This window comes from Psammomys obesus, unplaced genomic scaffold, assembly GCF_907164565.1.
Source record: "Psammomys obesus unplaced genomic scaffold, mPsaObe1.curated_primary_1811, whole genome shotgun sequence".
NCBI lineage: Eukaryota > Metazoa > Chordata > Mammalia > Rodentia > Muridae > Psammomys > Psammomys obesus.
In genome coordinates, this window is record NW_026596034.1 from 1,946,740 (window position 1) to 1,969,873 (window position 23,134).

The 23,134-nt window shown below is 47.9% G+C and overlaps 2 protein-coding genes across 2 annotated transcripts in view; both read left to right on the plus strand.

Moving 5' to 3' along the window:
* The first annotated feature begins 1,416 nt into the window (after positions 1–1,416).
* Positions 1,417–13,380, plus strand: Farsa (phenylalanyl-tRNA synthetase subunit alpha). The gene is made up of 13 exons (XM_055621473.1): positions 1,417–1,597; positions 5,351–5,488; positions 5,574–5,672; positions 5,765–5,883; positions 8,047–8,139; positions 8,221–8,349; positions 8,426–8,541; positions 11,539–11,623; positions 11,713–11,812; positions 11,920–12,088; positions 12,178–12,255; positions 12,406–12,520; positions 13,036–13,380. Exons 1-13 carry the CDS (start codon positions 1,451–1,453, stop codon positions 13,172–13,174), a joined length of 1,527 nt encoding a protein of 508 aa, XP_055477448.1. The 5' UTR covers positions 1,417–1,450; the 3' UTR covers positions 13,175–13,380.
* Positions 13,381–18,738: 5,358 nt separating this feature from the next.
* The window catches only part of Syce2 (synaptonemal complex central element protein 2), a 17,896-nt gene continuing 13,500 nt past the window's right edge, over positions 18,739–23,134 (plus strand). The window contains exons 1-2 of the mRNA XM_055620956.1: positions 18,739–18,781; positions 19,248–19,351. Of these exons, the coding sequence (XP_055476931.1) occupies positions 18,767–18,781; positions 19,248–19,351 (119 nt within the window). The 5' untranslated portion in view covers positions 18,739–18,766. The remainder of the gene's footprint in view (positions 18,782–19,247; positions 19,352–23,134) is intronic.

The window sequence follows — 23,134 nt, forward strand, 5'->3', positions numbered from 1 at the left end:
TGAGTGCTAGGATTAAAAGTGTGTGCCTCCTTTTCCCCTGACCCCCAGGCTAAAACCCACAGTTTTTAAGAAGCATTAATGTGATATTATTTATTGCCTTGATCTTCTCAGAGCACAAGGAACTGTGCAGCTGGAGGGTTTATAATTTTTCTTTTCTTTTTTGAAACTGGATTTTTCTGTGTAGCGTTGGCTGTTCTGGACTTGTTTTGTAGACCAGGCTGGCTTCAAACTCACAGAGATCCCACCTGCCTCTGCCTCCCAGAGTGCTGGGATTACAGACATGTGCCACTATGCCCAGCTAAGGGTTTATAATTTTTTTGGCTGTATCCATCAACTCCCTGTAGGTTATCATTTTTGCCTCTGAACCTCCTTTTTCTCTTGTAATGTGGAAGACTTATACATTATGAATTTTAGGGAGAACTTAAAAATCCTGATGTACTCCATGTAGGTCAGCAGATTCTGCAAGTGTTCCTAAGTGAACCCCTCTTCCCTAAACAGGTTTGGTCCCTACCCAGACTTCCTTTGAAAATGTAAAAGAAGTTAACATCGTCAGGGTGGGACACTGAAAAGAGCTCAGCTGTTAAGAGCACTTGTGAAGTGTTAAGTATTTAAACTGTGACCATCCTGGTGTCTGAATGCCTGTAATCCCAGCACTGGGGGAAGGCAGCAGCAGGCAGAGCTCTGTGAGGCCAGCCTAATCTACAAAGGACTGCCAAGGCTACATGGAGAAACAAAAAAAACAAAACAACAACTAAAGTATTAAGTTGTTAAATTCACTTGCAGAGGACCATGGTTCAATTTCCAGAATTCACATGGTGGTTCACAACCATCCATAACATCAGTTCCACATGATCTGATGTCATCTCCGACCTCTGAGGCCAACATGCACACTCACACATTAAGTGAATTAAATCCAAAAACAACAAAAACATCAACAGAATGACCATGCCTGAAGCCCACTACCTGCTGCCTTCTTCCTGGGTAAGAGAGAATTCTTGAAGGGTGCCAGTGATCTGAGCTAGTGGCGGCTGCATGAAAATTAGGGGGGGAACCGATAGAATAAATTTCAATCAGGCCTTACAGTGTTTGTAATCCTAGCACTTGGGGGATGTAGGCAGGAGATTAGGAGTTCAAGGCTAGCCTCGGTTAGATAAACCCTGTCTCAAGATATAAAACAATACGCCAAAAGAAAACTACTATTGACTTTCAAGTCTTCAAATTTACCTCACTAGTTAACTAAAGGCCGCTGGGGCCAAACTACATACAGCGTCCTGAATCCCTCTCGCGCTCATTCGTGGCTTATTTGCCACACTTAAGATGGCGATGGCCAGCTCCCAATTTGCACTGTGCGACACATTAAAAATGGCGACGTACGCTCTATCGCGGGTTCCGGTTCCGGTTTCCTGGTGGCTACGGCGGCCTGCACACGCCAAGCACGTTGGGAACAGCTATGGCCGACAATCCTGTGCTGGAGCAGTTGCTGCGGCGGCTGGAGGGAGCTGATGGCGGCCTGGACAGCGCAGAGTTGGCTACGCAGCTGGGCGTGGAGCATCAGGCGGTGGTGGGCGCGGTTAAGAGCCTCCAGGCTCTGGGTGAGGTGAGTCCGGCACGTGCTGCTGGCCGGCCTCGCTTTTATACCTGTAGCGAGGGAAAATTACGTACAGGTGCACCGTGGGGTGCGCCGGTGGGAAATCAGGAACAATTTATGTCCCTCAAGCGACTAACGTCTATTAAGGAGAAAGCATCGTGCATGTAGGGTATGACAAGACGAGGTCGCTGCCCCGAAAAGGGTTGCAATCTAATGGGGAGGCGCAAATGACCACAGTGGTGTGAAGGCTCAGAGTTGTTAGAGTTGGCTTCGTGTTGGGAGAATGAGAGCAGGGATCCGGTGGAGGAAAACGATGGCACTCAGGAGGACATCAATGGCAGGGCTTTGGTATGAGGATCACAATCTGCAGAGACCATCAGGGCAGAATTACATAGTTCTGTATGTTCCCTCATGCCCTTTCGTCTCCATACTCGGGCCTCCTGCGTGCAAGACAAAAAATTGTAACACTGAAAGATAGCTCCAGACTGTCCTGGAAATTGCTCTCTGGACCAGACTGGCCTCCAATTGACAGAGATCTGCTTGCCTTCAGAGGACTGATATAAAAGGCTCTCGCCCTCTCAGAACTGTTCATTAGTTTTATATGTGTATGTGTGTACTTGTCTGAGTGTATGTGAGCCACGTACTGGAGGAGGCCAAAAGAGGTTGGAATTTTAAGTTACAGATGGTTGTGAGCATCCATGTAGGTGCTGGGTTGAACCTGGTTCCTCTGCAAGATCTATTGCTCTTATCCACTGAAGCACATCTCTAGAAAATTTTTTACTCTTTTATTTTTTAATTTTTTTTTTTGTGGGTTTTACTGCCGTTTTTTTCATAGCTATGGCTATGCTGTAATCCACTGTGTAGGCCAGGCTAGCCCCTGCCCCTGGCTCCCAAGTGCTGAGGTACTTTTCATTTTGAAACAGGCTCTTTCTGTCCAGGTGGGCCTTGGCTTTCCATCTTGTCCCAGGTTCCCCAACAGCTGAGGTTGCCGGCCTTTGCCAGCATGCACAGCCTAGCCAGTATGTCCTTTTCTCACAGTAATAAGGAGAACCATACTAGGAGTTGTAGCCAGCCAGATTGTATTTTCTGTATTATTTTTCAGAAGGACTGCTAGGCAAAACTGAGAGATGGGGTTGGGGGCTGAAGATTGAGGCTGGCATGTTGTTGAATATTAATATTTACCGTTGATTTATCTTTTAGTTAAGCAGCAGTTATTCCTAAACCAGCTGTATACCCAAATCACCACACAGAGACTAGGATTTATTTAATTAACCTAGAGCACAATGCTGGGCAATAGTTACACCTTCCTAAACCTCCAAGCTGGCATAGTTTCCTACCATCAGATTTCATCCATTATACTTGCTTTTAGTCATCTTAGTTTTGGTTCATCAATCCTTGTGGTTCAAAATCCTCTCCTGCTCATCTCTACTCTCCTACCCCCCCCCACCCCATCCCTTGCTTCCTTCTCTCCTCTGAACCAGGATGTCCCACCCTATTCTCTCCATTGCTTAGCATTGTGGCTGGTTGTTTTATTAACAATATGGAGAACAAATGGTGGCATGTTTACACAAACTTGAGACAGGTGATGCTTAGAATAAACATCACAATGCAATGTCCAGATTGAAACCAGATAGTGGGGGAGAGAAACCAGCATTTCAATGAACAAGGGTAAATTGTATACGTTTCACAAGAACATTATACCAACACTGGCACATCCCCAATCTAAAGGGCTTGATATGTGGTGTGGGGAGGTTAGGTGGGCTGGGACAAGGGAGAAAGCCCATCCTTCTTGGCAAATGGTCTGTGATGAAATGAAAGATGGTGACGGATTTGTGGACCACTCAGGAAGCAAGATCCATGAGGCAAGAGCCCGAGCTGTTTATTTGTTGAGCACAAATTCTGTACTCTGGTCTCTGCTCTTTGGTTTGTAGTCCTTGCCATAATCTTGGGATGATGATGTTGTTTTCAGGTCTTGCACATAAGACGAATGCTGTTCAGTGTAGGTGAGTGACTCATCAGTGTCACTAGTTGTACAGTGACAACCAGGGGCCTCAGGTCAAGATTATGGTATAGGGGCCAGGGATATGGCTGGTTGTGTAAAGGCTCTTACTAGCTGGACAGCCTGAGTTCAGTCCTTACATACTTGTAACCCCATCACACCCTAGGTGAGAAGCAAGGCAGACAGGAGAATTGCTGGGGAAGCTCTTGGCCATGGAGTGTGCAGCATAGCAAAGAATAAGAGACCCTTCTTGGTGGAAGGCAAGGACTAACTCCTAAAAGCTGTCCTCTGACCACACACACACACACAAATACACATAACATTTAAAAGAAAGCTAGGTATTAGGTGGGTGGGGTGGCTCATGCCTTTAACCCCAGTACTCTGTAAGCAGAGGCAGGTGGATCTCTGTGAATTCAAAACCAGGTTTACATAGTGAGTTTTCCAATAGGCTATTCCAAGGCCACCTATTGAAACATACCTCAAAAATAAATATGTAAAGAAATGAAAAACCGTAAGAAGTAGAAGGGAAAAGGGGGGGAAAAAAGAAAGTTTGGCTCATGCTTAATGCAGGGGATCAGGGGTCAGGGTTTCTCAAGAGGCTGAAGGAGAAAGACAGCAGTGGAATTGTACAAGTCACACAGAAGGAAGTTAAGGAGCCAGAGAAGCTAATTAACCTGGAGGAGACGTGCCCATTGTTCCTACAGTGACAGCAGAAGCGCTGGCAGGCATTTACCACCAATAACCGAACTCAGCCACTGAAGGGATGCATTTTCCCTAGGAAAATGTGGGCTCACACTGATCTACACTTGGATGGATGCAGCCTCGAAAGAACTGACTATCCAGAAGCTGGGAAAAGGGGTGTGTTTCAATTTACAATTGTTTCTATGGATCTTAAAAGACCTAGCTATCTCAGGAGAGGGAGCACCATGTGTGGCGGAAGGACAGTGATGACTGCATGACCTACCTACTGTCACAGAAGATTCACCTAGATGATTGTCACCACTCCTCCAAACTCAGCACCTCCTCCCTTAGAGCAGATGAAACCAGACTAAATTCTGTTGACTTCTTTGATTTTATCTTTCAGACAATTATGTAAAATAAACTTAGATATTTTTTTTCCTTCTCTGATCTTTCCCATTTAGCCTTAAATTCTAAGCAAGTTAATGCATCTGTTAAGGAATTAGAGTTGGTGTAGCTTGGTATTTTCTGGAAAGGCCATTTGTTTCAAGCCTTTTTGTAAAATATGAGAAAAAGTGCTCTTAGTCTGTAAAAACGGTGAACTGTGTAGACAGTGAAGATAAGAGCTTAGGGGAAATGGCTCAGTGGAAAAAGAGTGGCTGGCAGGAGACCTGAATTCAGATCCACAGCACTATGTAAAAGCTGAGCATGGCCAGTCGTGGTGGTTGCATGCCTTTAATCCTGGCAGAGGCAGAGGCAGCTAGATCTCTGTGAGTCTGAGACCATTCTGTACAACAGAGCTAGTTCCAGGTCAGCTAGGGCTACACAGAGAAAGTATGCCTCAAAAAACAACAAAAGCTGAGCATGGCCACTGGAGCCCCTGTTACCCCAGTGTTGCAGATGTGCTTGCACCAGCGTAGATGCAAAACGGTGAGAAAATAAGGTAGATGGTGATAGAGCAAGACAGCTGAGTGGCTTCCTCTGGACACTGAGCACATGCACACCTGTCTTTGAATCTTTGGCCCAGTGCTGTACGGGGAGGGAGCTGAACACCACATACCCATGTGCCACTTATTTCCCTGCAGGTCATTGAGGCAGAGCTTCGCTCCACCAAGTGCTGGGAGCTGACTGCTGAGGGTGAGGAGATTGCCCGGGAGGGCAGCCATGAGGCCCGTGTGTTTAGGAGCATCCCTCCTGAGGGCCTGGTGCAAAGTGAGCTCATGGTAGGGCCCAGGGCTGGGGTCCAGGGAGGGGATGGGATGCAGGTGGCCCTGGAATATAGCACTCACCACAATCCCACTTCCCTAGCAACTGCCCAGTGGCAAAGTGGGCTTCAGCAAGGCCATGTCCAACAAGTGGATCCGAGTGGACAAGAGTGCAGCCGATGGGCCTCGGGTCTTCCAAGTGGTGAGTCCTGTAGACGTGTGGCCAGGCAGGCTGGAGGCAATAGAAGGGGGAGTGGGGCACACACAACCCTCATTCCCTTTGTCCTATGGCAGGTGGACAGTATTGAGGATGAAGTACAGAGGCGTTTGCAGCTGGTCCAGTCAGGGCAGGCTGAGAAGCTGACTGAAAAGGAAAGGAATGAGCTCCGGAAGAGGAAGCTGCTGACTGAAGTGTGAGTGGCTGCCATGGCTTGGCCCCTTTACCTGTGGTACTGTGAGGATGAAGGGAGGGAGCTGCCGAGCATGTACCCAGTTGCTGCTGATGTCAGTCTTCACTAGACCCCCTTTACGTAGGATTTTTGTTACTGGGTTGTTGTTTGGTTCCTTGGTTTTTGAGACAGGGTTTTCTATGTAGCCCTGGCTAGCCCGATGCTTGCTATATAGTTCAGGCTAGTCTCAGACTTGCAGAGATCTGCCTACCTGTGCCTCTCTAGGCGGGGCTTAGAGGCATACAGCACTACACTCAGCCCTATCCAGGGTTTTTGAGTCTGTGCTTGGCTCTGGCTTTTGCTCGTGCTGCCTCTGCTGCTGGGAAATGTCTTCCTGTATACTTTCCAGGCAGTCAGCCAATAACTTTCTGCTCACATGTCACTCAGGTGAGGCCATACTGAGGCAGATTTGGTGCTGCATACTTGTGCAGCTGAGACAAGGTGATTGTGAGTTCCAGGCCAGCCTGAATACAGAGTGAAACCTATCTCATGAAACCATTTAAAGCCTGGGGTTGTAGGGCTACCTAATTGAGGGAAGTCTAGGCTCTGCAACTTGTTATGTGAACTTGGCCAACTCACCTGGCCTTTCCCAGCCTTAGCTTCCTTAGAATTGTGGAGTAACAGGTCCTGACCCCAGATAAACCCTCAATACGTTGCTGACATCATCATGCCCATCTGTATGCATCACTATTTGAATGGACCAAGGTACAAATTAGAGTTTCAAATTAGTTTACAGAATGAATACATGCATGAACAGGTAGAAGGGTAGTGGCCCCCTAAGAAAATTTCTAATGACAGTATCAAGAAGACTATAGATAAAGCAGAACGAACAAAGGAAGATCAGGAATTGAAGGCCAGCCTGGGCTACATAAAACACCTAATAATAATTGAAAAGGAGACAAAAGTGAGGGCCAGAAAATAGCTCAGTGGCTAAAGATAGTTGTCACCCAGCCTGATAACTTGAGTTCCATCCCTGGGACCCACATGGTAGAAAGAAAGACTGATTCTTTCGTTTGTTTGTTTTTGAGAGGGTTTCTCTGTAGTCTTGGCTGTCCTAGACTCACTTTATAGACCAGGCTGGCCTCGAAATTACAGTGATCTGCCTGCCTCTGCCTCCCTGAGTGCTGGGACTTAAGCCGTGTGCCACCACGCCTGGCTTAAAAACCGATTCTCAAAGTTGTTTTCTCGCCTCCACATAGGAGCTGTGCAGTGTGCACACTTGCACACACAGGTCAATGAAGGGAATAATGATTGTTAAAAACTCAAGGATCTAGAGAGGCTGGAGAGGTGGCGCAGTGAGTCAGAGCTGTTGCTGCTCTTCCGAGGACCTGGGTTAGGTTAGGTGTGTTGGACAGCTCACAACCTCCTGCCACTCTAGCTCTCCAGGAGCTGTGTTAGGAACAGACCAGGGATTGCATACCTTCCTCTGGCCTCCAGAGGCACCCGCTCACATATGTCACACATTCACACAAACATTCAGACCACACGTATGCAGTACACATAATAAAAATAAAACTGATGTGTCTCAGCTGTAGATATTGCCTGGCATGTTCAAGCAGCTGGACATGGTTGGGTATGCATTTAATTCCAGCATAGGAAACAGAGACAGGATCAGTGTGTTGAAGGCCAGCCTGGTTTATGTAGGAGTTCCAAGCCAGCCAGGGCTCCATGGTGACCCTCTGTTAAAAAAAAGAAAAAGAGGAAGAAAGGCAGGTAAAGGCACTTTAGGATACAATGGCTAAAGCCCATAATCTCAGCCTTTACTATGTGACCTGACCCTCTATAGAAAAAGTAAATAAGTAAAGCAGGCTCTTGGGGTTGTAGCTTGGTTAGTATGCATGAAGCCCTGAGTTTGATCCTTAGGACCATATAATCCTGTAGTTCTAGCATAAAGAAGGCAGAAACAGGAGGATCAGTTCAAGGTCCTTGACTATATAGCAGGGTTCTATGATTGACTGTGTAGCAAATTCCAGTTCAGTCTGGGATACATGAAATCCGTTACAACATCAACAACAAACAACCGAAAACCAGAGTGACAATGGTTGGTTCTGGGATTAGCACCTAATAGAGGATCAAGGGCAGGCTCTTGAGATGTCAGCAATGTTCCTTCTCTTCCTCTGTTCATAGGGTCCTGAAAACCTACTGGGTGAGCAAGGGAAAAGGCTTCAGCACAAGTGTGTCCAAGCAAGAGGCGGAGCTTAGCCCAGAGATGATCTCCAGGTAGGGTAAGGAGAGGGTAGAGGGTTTTGAAGAGGGATCAGCAGCCCTCCTCATGTCTTTGCACCCTGAATCTCCCCACAGCGGCTCCTGGAGGGACCGACCCTTCAAACCCTACAACTTCTCTGCCCGTGGTGTGCTCCCAGACAGCGGCCACCTGCACCCCTTGCTCAAGGTCCGCTCCCAGTTCCGACAGATCTTCCTGGAGATGGGGTGAGCAAAGGGCCCTGGTGGGGTGTGGCAGCTACTGGGCACAGGCAGGCAGGGCAGGCAGTCATGTCTCCTGCAGGTTCACTGAGATGCCTACGGACAACTTCATTGAGAGCTCCTTCTGGAACTTTGATGCGCTCTTCCAGCCTCAGCAGCACCCAGCACGTGACCAACATGACACTTTCTTCCTGCGAGGTTGGTAGCTTGGCCACCTTGGTAGCAGAGGTCCTGGGTCTGGGTAAAGCTTTTAGGAAGAGATATTTCATTTCATAGAGGGTTTCAATATGTAGCTTTCACTGGCCTGGAGGTCTTGTAGGCCAGGCTGGCCTTAGACTCACAAGGATTGTCCTGTCCCTGCCTTGCTGGGCTTAAAGGCATATGCCACAATGCATGGAGATCTTTATTATATTCAGAACTTCATTGCTTGACCTGGAACTCACTCTATAGACCAGGCTGGCCTCAGACTCACAAAGATCCACTTGCTGCTTCTGCCTCCCCAGTGTTTGTACTACAGGCATGTTTTATTTGGTTTTTGAGACAGGGTTTCTCTGTGTGTAGCCCTGGCTGTCCTGAAACTCACTCTGTAGACCAGGCTGGCCTCAAACCCAGTGATCTGCCTGCCTCTGCCTCCTGAGTGCTGGGGTTAAAGTCTTGGCCCACTCTGCTCAGCTATGTCTCAGATTTGAAATGACACCTATGGGCTGGAGTGTGGCTCATCAGTATAGCACTTACTTAGCACATATGGGAACCTGGGTTTATCTGTCCAGAATCCACCATGACTCTGTCCCGCCTTCTCTCTCATCATATAAATTCCCAGGGGTTTATTTGGGGTTAAATCCTTTTTACTAAAACAAGGCATGTGTGTGGGCTGGAGAAGCTTAGCAGTTAAAAGCACTTGCTGCTTTTTTCAGAGGATCCTAGTTTAGTTCCCAGCACTCTGTTTGGTTCTCACAATAGCCTCTAACTTCAAGGAATCAGGTGCCTTCTAGGCTCCTCAGGCACACATACACTCCTCAGGTACATACACACGAGTGTATGTACCCACATGGAGACACATAGGCATACACATGATGGAAAAGTGAAAATTAATCTTTCAGCTAGGTATGGTGGCACATGCCTTTAATCCCAGCATTAAGGGAGGCAGAGGCAGGTGGATCTCTGAGTTCGAGGCCAGCCTGGTTTACAAATCGAGTACAGGACAGCCAAGGCTGCACAGAGAAACTCTGTCAACAAAAACAAAATCCCAGGATATGCGGCTGCTTCTGACTGTTTGCAGTAGCTGACTATGATTTGCCTCGTGCTCCAGCAGAGGTGGTTTTGCCAGCTGCAGATAAGGTTCTGCTGCTGTGTGACATTTGGAATTCTGGGAACTTTTCAGAGGGTATAAAAATGTTAGGGCCCCTAATAGGTGGGGTTGGTGATTGGTCATTCACAGGGATTGGTTTGGTTTGTTAGTAGCCGTGGTCAAAGAAGAAACAAAAGGAAAGAAATTAGATTCAGGGCTCTCTCCCTTCTATCTTTCTTTCTCTCCTATCTAGTGATAAAGTGTGAAACCGGAAGGATAAAGTGTGGGAAAAAGAACCCACAAAGTAGCAAAGACCAGCTGCAGTCCTCCACTATAGCACAGGCTGGCCTTGAACTCATATCAGTCCTCCTGCCTCAGCTTCTAAGTGCTAAGACCAACATGTCTTACTATTTTGGACTGTTTTATTTGAAGACACGGTCCCATTCTGTAGCCGAGGCTGGCCTGCAAGTCAGTATGTAGCCATGACTGATCTAAGTCTCTTTTGCCTCATCCTCCCACATGATGGGATTACAAGTGTGAGCCACCATGACTGGTTATTTGTTTCATGTATGTGCGTGTGTGTTGCTGCTGCTAGCGATGGAACCCAGGGTCTCCTACACGTTTTCTGTGTCTTGTCACAGGCCAGTCCCTTTAGTGTTGTATTTCACTTGAAATGAGTGACTTCTCAAAATGGTTGTCTTTTCCCCTATGATGTGAGAGGATGCACTCCCTAGGTGCCCATTGCTAATTTAGCAGCAATGATGTTGCTGTTGCAGTGGCACTCAAAACTCATTTTGTACACCATTGTTGTAAACCCTCCAACTACAGGAAGTGGTACTGTTAGCCCCTCACTTACAGTTGAGGAAACTGAGGCTCAGAAAGAACATCACTTGCCTAGGGCTACATAGCTGGTACATGACGAAGGCTTATTCAAGCACCAAAACTATGTTGTTAACATTCCCAAAGAAATCACATACTTAAAGTGGGTGTGAGAGGTCTTACCTGTCACCAGTACTCAAGAGGCTGAGGGGGAAAGTGTAAGTTCCAAAAAAGAGAGAGAGAAATGTTTTGGTCATTGGGACTGGGGGTGCATCTTAGTGTTAGGGGACTTGTCCAACCTGAGGAAGGCCAAGGTTCCAGGAAGCACTGGGGAAAAGTCATGTATTTCTTGAGCAAGGCCTCCCTGAAGACCCTCCTGCGTGCTAAGATTGCTTTTAACCAAGTGAGTCACATCGATGAGTAGGACAAGTCCCTGTCCCCAGGGAGTTCCACTTCCTCAGTAGATAGTTCCTAAAGAATCTGTGTACTGGGTTAAGGGGTTAAAAACCTCTGGAGACACTAGTGTGTGCCTGCAGGGCTCACAGTGCACACAGAGGCTGGAGGTATGTGTGGCTTCAGTCTGAAGCACGGCTGGATGTGGGAGCACACACCTTTAATTCTAGCATTTTGGAGGCAGAGGCGTATGGATCTAAGTTCAAGGCCAGCCTGGTCTACATAGTGAGTTTTAGGTCCACCAGAGCTATAGTCAGATCCATTCTCAAAAAGAGAAAAAGAAAAGGCAAGAAAGTAAGAACTATATGAATCTCTGGAGATCATGTGTAGTGCAAAGGTCCTGAGACTGGAATGTCAGTTGGTGGCTCTGTGGCTACAGGGCTGGTCAAGTAGGAGTAAGAGGAGACCAAAGCAGGAGGTAATGGGTCACAGCCAGGGGGAAACTTGGACTCTCACACAGTGAAGAGGAAAGCATGGAAGAAGGGGGTTCTGGATGAAGAGGGAAGTGCCAACTGAGGTTGCCAGGTGCCCCTGACTGCTGGGCCAGAACAGCTTCCATGGAGCCGTGCCTGTCTGACATGCAATGGCTTCTGAGAGATGCTCACTGACCGACCAGATGGCTCTGTCTTGCCTAGATCCAGCTGAGGCCCTGCAGCTCCCAATGGACTATGTCCAACGGGTGAAACGGACCCACTCCCAGGGTGGCTACGGCTCACAGGGGTGAGGCAGAAGCAGGACTCGGGCTGGGGAGGGGCAGGAGGCTGGGGTTCCAGGGCCATGGGACAGACTTCCTGTTTCTTCTTCTGAAGCTACAAGTATACCTGGAAGCTAGAAGAGGCCCGGAAAAACCTACTTCGCACACATACCACAGCAGCGAGCGCACGAGCCCTCTACCGTTTAGCCCAGAAGGTGCAGCTTGGTCTGGGCAGGGTGGGCGGATGGTACTGTCCTACAGACCTTCTGACCCATGCCAGGGCTGGGCCTGGCGTGGCCTGGCTATCATTCCTCCTCTCCAGAAGCCATTTACACCAGCCAAGTACTTCTCTATTGACCGGGTGTTTCGGAATGAGACGCTGGACGCCACACACCTGGCCGAGTTCCATCAGATCGAGGGTGTGATTGCTGACCATGGGCTCACCCTGGGCCACCTCATGGGTGTGCTGAGGGAGTTCTTCACCAAGCTGGGTGAGCAGGCAAGCCAGTACAGGCAGTATTTGGGGGCCCTGGGAGGGTGCCTCTAGGCTCATCAGCCTGCCTTGGCCAAACCTCTACAGGAATCACCCAGTTACGCTTCAAACCAGCCTACAACCCCTACACAGAGCCCAGCATGGAAGTGTTCAGCTACCACCAAGGTCAGAGATGGGAAACTGGGTGCAGAGGGAAGTCTGAGGGACCTCACACTTGGCCTGGGTCACCCTTTGCCAAGCTCCTACCCCATCTTCCCATTATCTGTGTGCAGTATCACCCATGTGCATGCTCTGGCCTCCCCTGTATCCTCACAGGTCTAAAGAAGTGGGTAGAAGTTGGCAACTCTGGGGTCTTCCGCCCTGAGATGCTCCTCCCAATGGGGCTCCCGGAGAATGTGTCTGTTATTGCTTGGGGTCTCTCCCTAGAGCGGTGAGTGCCCAGGCTGGAACTTGGGGTGATTCCATCAATTCCTCTGACAGTTCTTTAGTAGGACGGCCAAGTTTTGTGGCTGGCTCTGAGCTGTGAACACTAGTGCATTCCCCATAGTGTGCAGCCAGGATCCTAGTGCATAAGGAAGGGCAGCTAACATAGCCAGTAAGGAAACTCAAGGCCAGAATGCTGATGGACAGGCGGTGCTCTAGAGAAGCCAAAGCAGGACTTAGGAGACTAGATGAAGCCTCATGGAGGCTGAGGAAGCAGTGATGATGATGTATACAGATGTATACAGCGGTATACAGATGTATATCAGCGGTGTATACCAGGCACAGCCAGTGCAAAGGCTCTGAAGCTAGATGGAGGATCAACAGAGTGGGAGGGTGAGATGGGCTTGGAGTGACTGGGCTAATGGTAGCACATCTTGTTCTCTGTGCGGAAGACAGGAACCTCTGGGAAGCAGAGGATAGCCTGATCTGACCTAGTGTAAACTCTGCTCCTTCTCCTCTAAGGCCAACGATGATCAAATATGGCATCAATAACATCCGAGAGCTGGTGGGCCACAAGGTGAACCTGCAGATGGTATACGACAGCCCTGTGTGCCGCCTGGATGTTGAACCCAGGTCTCCAAAGACACAGGAGCCTGCATGATACAGGCTGCCCCAGAGACCCCAGTTCAGCCCCTGTGCATCGCCCAGCAGTGACCTCTCTACTATTTGAGGCCTCTGTGAGGCCAGCTCACTCCCTCTGCCTCACCCCCCTGGGGGGCGGGGGCCTTCAGCGATGTGTGTAGGGTGTGCTTGTAGGGGTGGCCCTGCAGGCCAGCTGTTCTAATAAAGTGGGCACGTTCCCTCCTGTGGCGCCTTTCGGGAGGATTCTTGCTTGTCGTTCGTTTCACTAGGTGACTGTGGACCTTGCCTCACTCCCAGTGCTACACAGTGCCTTCTGGGAAGAAAACTGGGTGATGGTTCCTGGTATGCTGGTTTGGGGGTCAGGGCTTAGATCCCCCATGGTCTGCGATCCGAAGAAGTCCCAATCTGCCCGCGCCAGGCTTGTGACTCCATTCTGCATTTTCTTTTTATGGGTGTGTAGGTGTTTGCCCAGGGACCTGTTGAAGACAGTCTTGAGTGTCATCCTTAGGAACACTGTCCATGTCCTTTGAGACAGGGACTCTTAGCTGGCCTGAGGACTCACCGTTTAGGCCATGCTACCTGACAAGCTCCAGAGACTTTTCTGCTTCGGTCTCTCCAACTCTAGGATTATAAATGCACACCCGCTGTCTTTAATGTGGGTTCTGTGGACTGACAGCAAACACTTCACTGACAGCGCTGACCCCAACCCTGCCCAGCCCCTAGCGTTTTTTAATCACTAACTGGTGCTGAGCCCTCTTCTAAATGAGCAAAACAGACTCCACTTGGAGAAAGGAACATTTAGTAGGTGATGGTCTAATAAGCCAGGATTCCAGAGATTAGGGGAAGCAAGGGGCTGTGGGTGAGAAGCTGCTCTTAATTTCCCCATAAGGATCAAATCTCCAGCACTGGAGAAGCTGAAGCAGGGGCAATCATGAGTTTGAGGCCACCCTGGACTGAATACCTGGACTGATAAAAAAAAAAAAAAAAAAATTCATATGAGCTCTGAGGAATAAGTTGCATAAAGCTTTGTATACCTATACTTTAACTTGCTTTTCTGTGGCTCGTTTCAGATGAGCTTTGGCTCTTGGGCGTTTAGGTGGCTTTTTGCTTTTTTTAAAATATTTTTTGGTTTTTATCTGCAATGTGTGTCTTTTTTCTAAAAAATTTTTAGGTTTTGTGTATGAGTGTTTTGTATCACATGCATGCCTGGTGCCCAAGAAGGCGAGCTGCCTGTGGCTGCTGGGAATTAAACCTGGGCCTTTTGCAAGAACAAGCACCCTTAACGACTGAGCCAACTCTGCGGACCTACCTGTACACCTTTGTACACACGAGGGCCTGTCGATAAAAGGGGGCAGCAGATCCGAGTGTCACAGCGTTTGTGTGACAGGGCACAACTTCTCAGGAGCTACTTTTCTGCTTCCTCTTTTGAGTTCTAGGACTGGGACTCAGTACTTTCAATCCCCTGAACCACCTTGCTGGCCCTAATTCTGGCCCTGAAAGTGCCCTGGTGCTGAAGATTTTGTTTTTTGAGACAGTATTTCTCTGAGTAGCCTTGCTGTCCTCAAACTCTGTACACAAGGCTGGCCTCAGATCCACCCGCCTCTGCCTCCCAAGTGCTGGAATTAAAGGAGTGTGCCACTACCACACAGCAGCACATTTTAAGAATTATTTAATTTGGTCTTTGTTAAAATACTAATGTCAGGTCTGGTGAGATGGCTCACCAGTTAAGAGCACTGGCTCTGGCTGGAGAGATGGCTCAGGTTAAGAGCACTGGCTGATCTTCCAAAGGTCCTGAGTTCAATTCCCAGCCACCACGTGGTGGCTCAGCCATCTATAGTGAGATCTGACACCACTCTTCTGGTGAGTGGGCACAGATGCAGGCAGAATGCTATGTAAATAATAAGTAAATAAATCTTAAGAAAAAGAAAAAAGGCACTGGCTTTTTTTCTGGAGGTCCTGAGTTAATTTCCAGCAACTACATGGTGGCTCATTACCATCTATAAAGGATTGGATGCCCTCTTCTGGCAGCAGGTGTACATGCAGACAGAGCACTCACACATTAAAAAAATAATAATAAAGGAATAGATTTTTTTAAAATACTAGAGCTGGGCGTGGTGGTGCACATGTTTAGTCCCAGCACTCAGGAGGCAGGGGCAGGTGGATCTATGAGTTCAAGGCTCGGCTGGTCTACAAAGCTCCAGCACAAAAAACAAGCAAACTAATGTCCCCACACACACCCCAAGATAAGTTACCACTTTAGCCCAGATTGACCTCAGATTTAAGATTCTTACGTCTTAGCCCCCCAAGTACTGCATTTATAGGTTTATGTCACCACACTTAGATTTTGTTTGTTTGTTTGGCTAGTTGTTTTTCCAGGCAAGGTTTCTCTGTATAGCTCTGGCTGTCTTGGAACTCACTCTGTAGACCAGGCTGGCCTCGAACTCATAGAGCTCTGCCTGCCTCTGCCTCCTGAGTGCTTGGAGTAAAAACATGTGTCACTACCATCAAGCAACATTGAGCTTGTTACCTCCTGTCAATAATGTTAGGACCTGCCAGATGTTTATCCTGGCAACTTTTACAACAGTATTATTTTAGGTTTTTATCACTGCAGTCATAAAGTGCCAGGTTTTCAGCCAGGTTTGGTGACACATCCCTCTAATCAGCACCTGGGAGCCAGAAGCAGGCAGATCTCTGAGTTTGAGGGCAAGTTGGTCTACAGAGCCAGTTTCAGGACAGCCAGGGCTACACAGAGAAACCCTGTCACAATAAAATACATAAAAGAGACTATCAGTATTTCCATTGCCTAGCTGGTAAAAATCAGTCATTTTCCACAGAATGTAGGTGTTAAAGATATGTACTAGTTTAGTGTGTAGTCGATGACAGCTTGGCCCGGAAGAGTTAGGCAATGTGACTGGGACCTTCCTTCTTGCCTCCCTTATGTGGACACTGTGACAAATGTCCCTAGGGCCTTTGAGCACACCTGTTCCTGTATGTTACCCATTGGTGTGTGTTGTGCTGGTCATCAAGCCCAGGGTTTATCTAGACAAATACTCTGAGCTCTACCTGAAGGCTTAGCTCCCGTTTTTGAGACAGGGCTTCTGTGTTGCCAGACTGGCTTCAATTCCTGGGCTTAAACAGTTTTGTTCAGTTATCCAAACAGCAGGGACCATAAATGTTAACTGTTCCCAGCCTCAGTATTTTTAAGGTGGATCTTTTTCTTGAATCTGGTTCTGTTCGTTTCGTTCAAGTTGCCTGAGACTGTAGATCCTCCTACCTCCTCACCCCAAACGGTGAGGTTACAGGCATTTGTAGATGCCTGCGGAGTTCCAGGCCAGCTTGAGTTATACAGTACCTCATTCGGAAATGCTGGAAAGCCAGGCACAGCGGTGCCCACCTGTAATCCCAGTACTTGGGTGGTGGAGACAGGCAGATCTCTGTAAGTTCGAGGCCAGCCAGGGCTACACAGAGAAACCCTGTTTCACAAAATGGGATGAAATATATAAACAGAGGAAGCCCTGAGTGAGTAAAACCTAAAAGCATATTTTGACATGGGCACAGAGGAGTGTCCCCAGACCAGCTAACCCATGGAAAATTGTCAAAGCAATTAGCTATATGTGCCAGGTCAAAAGGACTGGCAAAGCTTTCCTCTAGAGTCCCAGTATGATTGTTTACAGGTAATTGGAGTGGGCAAAGACTAACAACCTTAGCTTTCTCTCCTGATGTTTGCAGGCTAAGATTGCTTCCCCACAGATAGCTCCTACCACTGTTAGCTGTGCTGTACCTAATAAATAGCATTAGAGAACCTCAGCTGATACCAGTTTCACTGTGTTTTTGTCCTTTCTTCATTCACATAGCCACAGCTGCAGGACCAAAGCTGCTGGGGATGTGGCAGCAAAAAAAAAAAAAAAAAAAAAAAAAAAAAAGGTGGGTGGTGGTGTTGGCTAAAGAGATGGCTCAGAGGTTAAGCACTGTTTGCTCTTCCAAGGAACCTAAGTCTTCATTTAAAGCGCTCATATGGTGGCTCACAATTTTAATTGCAGTGTCAGGGGATCTAAAGCTCTCTTCTGGTCTCTTTGGGCATGAGGCACCTATGTGTAAACATGCAGGCAAAACACCCATGCACATAAAGTATATAAAAAAAGAAACATTTAAAGACGAGGGCCTGTAGCAGAAGGCCACCTGTGACGGTCTTTTTTTACTTCTCCTTTATTTGGGGTGTTTAGGCCTCTATCTTCCTTCCACCAACCTCCCAACCTTAAGTAGGAGAAAGAAAAAGTTACTGGGGAGAAGGGTCCCAGACCCTTTTACTTCTCTCGGCTATTTAGGGTCACGGGGTTCTTTTGGGGTTCTTTTAGGGTTCTACACCAATCTCCATCAACGAGCGACACAGCTGGCAGGCTCCCCCATGCCGCTGTGCCTGCAAGTGTTTCTCTCCATCTGTCTGCTCCTCTTGCCACACAGAACGCCAGCACGGGCACCTCCTCATTCCCTCTCATATTTATACTGAGTCCTAGACCACGCCCCTCTGTGCATGTGGAAGGCCATTACCAGCTTGCAAAAGCCATGCTCAAAAGAGGCAATTAACAGGTGCGGACAAACCATAGCCCAGCTAAAACCCCACACTTGGGATTAAAAGAAAAGCATATTTGCATAATATACAAAGAAAACAAAACTGCCATTACAAGGTCCCTCCAGATGGCCAGTGGGTACAGGTGCCCACCATGTCTGATGACCTGAATTTCATCCCAGTGACCCTCACGATGGAAGGAGATAAACGACTGCTCCAAGCGGTCTTCTGACTCCCATTCCCAGAGAGGATGGCACAGGCATAAAATAGGTTAAATGTAAGACAATAAAAATAAAATGCAGAGCTCATCGATTAAGAGCATCAGGCAACAGGAATTCAGTTCCCAACACTCATGTCAGGAGGCTTATAAGCAGGGGATCTGATGAACTCTTCTGGCCTTCACTGGCAGGCGCCCAAAAGTAGTTTACAATCATACACAATAAGTTAAAAAAAAAAGAAAAAGGTTGTCATTAGCCCTTGGTGCCTGCTTTGAATTCCGAGGCAGAGAGAGGCAGGCTGATCTCTTAGAGTTCCCAGGCCAGCCTGGTTTGCAGAGTCCTAGGCCAGGACATTCTGAGAGACCCTGTTTCAAAAGAATTTGAGCCTGGAGGTGGCACATGCCTTTAATTCTAGGCAGACGCAGGAAGATCTCAGTGAGTTCGAGGCCAGCCTGCTCTACAGAGTAAGTTCGAGGACGGCCAGAGCTACGCAGAGAAACCCTGTCTCCGAAAAAATAAATACATAAAAAGTTGTAGAGCAGAGGGACGGAACTCCTGATGTAGTACGAACTCGTCAGACCCCCAGTATCCTGAGTACCACAGGTGACCCCCGAGTCCCGCACCTGCGAACTCCGAGCTCAGACAGCACAGACGCGGGCCTGCAGCTGCCGCAACCCAAACGTAACCCGACCAGCGGCGCCTGAGCGTAGGGGCGCGGCTATTTAGGGGCGGGGCCGGGCGCGCTTCAGCACGTGCGCGGGGCGGGGCGAGCACAGGCGGGCGTGGCGTGGGCAGAGGGCGGGAACGCGAGGCGGGAAAAGACGAAATGGAGCGCCCCGGAGTACGTGAGGGGGCTGGCTTTCCTTGTGCAGGCGGCGGCCGGCGACGGGGCCGCCGGGATCCCAGACTTTCCCCCCCAGACCTGGGCCGGGGGGCTGTTTCTCACGGTTGGGGCCGCCTCTCGTCAGGCGAGGCGAGATGTCCTGACTAACGGAAGCCCTGGGGCCTAGCGGGCGAGGCTGTGAGGGGCTGAGGGGCGCCACAGCAGCCGGGCTAAGGCAAGCCGGGCCGGCGTCGAACTCCACGCCGTCGCCTACCTCGGCCTCCAGGGGGCCAGGGCGGGGGCTAGAGGCGTGTGCCACACTCGGCCAAGTTTTTCTTGACAGCTTGCCAGGAAGTCTTCGCGCGCCCACAGGTGCTGAGTGAGGTTCTGCCCTGACCCAGCATCTTAGGGTGTCCCAGCTAGCGCGTCCCTTTTTGAGGGTACTTGACAGGCAGGTGGGTACCTGAGCTGGCTGTGCTCGCAGGTGGACGTGCCTCCCGTGGACCAGGAGCCCCAGGCGGTTGTGGAGAGCGGGGAGCATCAGCTGAACGAGAACCACGTGGACGAGGTCAGCACGGCGGGGGTCAGGTAAGGAGTGACACGCCCAGCTGGTCTTCCGGGACCCTGGGGCCCTTCTTTGTTCACGGATTTAACACCTAGGTGTCAAGAATGGTCCTAGGTGCTGGCGACAAGGTGTCATTCTTTCGATATCCACGGGGCTTGGTTCCAGGATTCCCTTCCTGACCGAAGCTAGAAGCTAGATCTATAGTTGCCCAAGTCCCATGTATAACCCTGCATAACATTCTCATGTTCAGCTTCAGGTTTTTTGTAAACTCTCCTCCACCTTCTTCTTTTTTCTTTTTACATTTATTTTTGTAAATGTGTGAGATGGTGAAGATGTGGAGGTCAGAGGACAAGCTATCGTGGGCCTGCTTCTGTAGACTTAAATTTTTTAAAAATATTTTTTAAAAAAAGATTCATATGTGTCAGTGTGTTACCTGAATGTGTGTTTTTGTATACCATATGCATGCCTAGTGCCTGTGGAGGTCGGAACTGGATGTCAGTTATGGATGGTTGTGAACCACCATCTGAGTACTGTTACTGAAGGTCCTTTGCAAGAGCAGTAAGTGCTCTTAATTGCTGAGGCCTCTCTCCAGCTCTCTCTCTCTCTCAAAGCGGAGTCTCATGGCTAACCTGGAACTCTGTAGACCAGGTTGTACTACAACTCACAGGAATCTGTCAGCCTCTGCCAACCAAGTGCTAGGATCAAAGACGGGTGCCACCACACACTGGTTGTATATACTGTTCTCAAATAAATAAATAAATAAATCAAAATAAATCTTTTTTTCAAAATGCAAGCAAGTGCCATATTTCCAGCACTGCTTCTAAATTAGACTTGTGATTTGAATGCATGGATGACTCTGTATGTCTAGAGAAAACCCACTGGCTAGCAGACCAGATGCTACATGATATGAGTAAAAACTATGGCAGTAATGGTGACTGATTTACCTTCAAGGTCATAGTGCATTTCCTGGAGAAGGTGAAGGGTGATTGTTGCATTTGTTTTTTTAAAGTATTTAATTTTGGGTGTTTAGTCCTCTACCTCCCTCCCACCAACCCTTTAACCCTAAGTAAGAGCGAAGGTTTGGGGAAGGAGGTGCAGACCCCTTTACTTCTCCTGGGTGTTTAGGGTCAAAGGGTTCTTTTTCAAGTTATACCAGTCTTCATCAACAGCAGATATAGCAAGCAGTCTTCACTGTCTATCTCCTCCAAGCCACTGCGCCACAAAGCATCTCTCCCATGTCTCCAAACTGCCACACTTTCTCTTTCTGGGCTCTCATATTTATATCCCTCAGAGTCCTAGACCATGCCCCGTTGTATGCTGCTGCTACCAGCTGGCAGAGACCACGACCACAGGAGGCAGTTATCAGCTGTGGACAAACCAAAGCCCAAACTAAAATCCCACACTTGAGATTAAAACGAAAACATGTTTACATAACATAGCTGAGCTTTTAAAGAGACCAAGCTTCCATTACAAGTGATCACTTGGTGAGTGAGACCCTGCCCCAGACAGAGGAGTAGCAGGGTACAGGCAGGCAGGGCTACTGAACAGCACAGGTTAAGAGGGGGGGAGTAAGAGACACAACTGGGCCGGTGGTGGCAAACACCTTTAATCCCAGCACTCAGGAGGCACAGGCAGGTGGATCTTTGCAAGTTCGAGGCCAGCTTGGTCTATACACAGGCACACAATTTAACTGGACCTTTTCTCTCCCCTTTTTTCTTTCTTCAGTGAGGTATTACATAGCTCAGGCTGGCCTTAAACTGCCACTAGCCATGTAGCTAGGATGACCTTGAACTGAATTTCTAAACTCCGTGCCCTCCACTTCCCAACTACTAGGGTTAGAGTTTGTACTACTACACCTCTGAGCTTTGGGCTTTGTGTATGCTAAGCAAGCACTGACAGCAACTATATACCCTTTCCTTTGCCAGTCAGACTTTAGATACCTATATCCTTTAGATGAGCCTTCCTTTGTAGTCAGACTTTAAATGCCTTCCAGAGGTTTAAGAATAGGAGGAATGACATTATTTGACTGCTTTATATTCAAAAGTTTTGGGGAGGCAGAATCCAATGGAGCTCTTGGAGTTCCAAGCCAGCCAGGGTTACATCATGAGACTCTACCCCAACCCAGCAAAAAAATTAACTGTCTAGCTTTTTATAGAAATTTGCTCCCAAGCAAGCGTGGTGTTACATGCCTATAATCCCAGTACTTTGGGAGGCAAAGGCAGGTGGATTGCTGTGAGCTCGAGGGCAGCCTGGTCTACAAAGTGAGGCCAGGACAGCCAAGGCTATACAGAGAAATCCTGTCTTGAAAAACAAAAAACAAACAGACAAAAAAAAAAAAAAAAAAAAAACCCCAAACCATAGTCACTTAGATTTTTCTCCTACTTTCTAACTTTGTGATTTTTGTATTTACTGTTTAGATATGTGGTCCATTCTAAGTTTGTTTCCCTTTGCTTTCTTGCTTTTTGTTGTGTTGAGGATGGACCAAGTGTCTTATGCATGGTGTACCAGCACCCTATCACAGAATGTACATTCCCAGTTGCTGAAACCTGCATGGCTTTGGACTTGACCCTAAGTGGTCTGACAAAGGAATAAAGAAAGGACAGGTACATGTACAAAAATGATGAGCCATGTGCTCTGATGGAGGCACACCAGCAGCAGTCCTGAAAGTCAATGCGTTTATATTTTTTTAATGTTACTTAAGATTTATTTTATGGGGGCTGGAGAGATGGCTCAGAGGTTAAGAGCACTGGCTGCTCTTCCAGAGGTCCTGAGTTCAATTCCCAGCAACCACATGGTGGCTCACAACCATCTATAATGAGATCTGGTGCCCTCTTCTGCCCTGCAGATGTACTTGCAGACAGAACATTGTGTACATAATAAAATATTAAAAAAAAAAAAAGATTTATTTTATGTATGAGTACTCTATCTGCATGTACACCTGCATGCCAGAAGAGGGCATCAGATCCCAGGATAGATAGTTGTAAGCCACCTTGTGGTTGCTGGGAACAGAACTCAGGGCCTCTTTTAAGAGCAAACAGTGCTCTTAACTGCTGAGCCATCTCTCCAACCATAGATTTTTTTTTTTTTTTTAACCAGTTGAGGCAACAGGCTTATTGTATACAGTTGAATGAAGAGGCAAGTTTAGCTAATTTCTCTGTAAGGGTCTCTGTAAGGGAGCAGTCTCAGGCTGTAAACATTCAGGAGTTAAACTGGTTCATGCTTTCTACACACACTGTTAACATCTGAACACATACCAGGGGAAGGCTTTGCCATCTCAGGAATTTGAGGCATTGAAGTTCTTGATATGTCGACAATGCACATCCACTCAGGACTTGTTAATTCAGCAGGATCTTGCTGTATAGCTTAGATCAGACTGTCCAAAACTCAAGGTCCTTTTGCGTCAGCCTTCCAATTGCTAGGATTATAGGCATGTGCCATCCTGCATCTGAAACTTTCTTAGCATCATGTAGCTTTGGGTTTGGGGATTGTTTATTTTGTCAAGGCAAAGTCTCAAAATGTAACCCTAGCATCTTAGAACTCACTGTGAGAGCCAGGTTGGTCTTGAACTCAGAGATCATACTGCTTCTTCCTCCTCAGAACTGGGATTAAAGGCACTACCATACCTGGTCTGGATTTTGGGATTTAGAATTAAAGATGCTCACCCTGTGATATACCATGCAATTCACCTGTAGAAGTATGTGATTTAATAGGTTTCAGTATCTTCACAGAGCCATATGACCATCACTAGTCAACTTCCGTTTCCTTCCTTCCTTCCTTCCTTCCTTCCTTCCTTCCTTCCTTCCTTC

What these genes read in the sequence shown, in the direction of transcription:
- Farsa (XM_055621473.1), top strand. Translation starts at nt 1,451, where the DNA reads ATGGCCGACAATCCTGTGCTGGAGCAGTTGCTGCGGCGGCTGGAGGGA. An exon ending in AGGAAGCTGCTGACTGAAGT is followed by an intron (nt 5,884 to 8,046) that starts GTGAGTGGCTGC and finishes CTCTGTTCATAG; the next exon opens with GGTCCTGAAAACCTACTGGG. An exon ending in GGAGTTCTTCACCAAGCTGG is followed by an intron (nt 12,089 to 12,177) that starts GTGAGCAGGCAA and finishes AAACCTCTACAG; the next exon opens with GAATCACCCAGTTACGCTTC.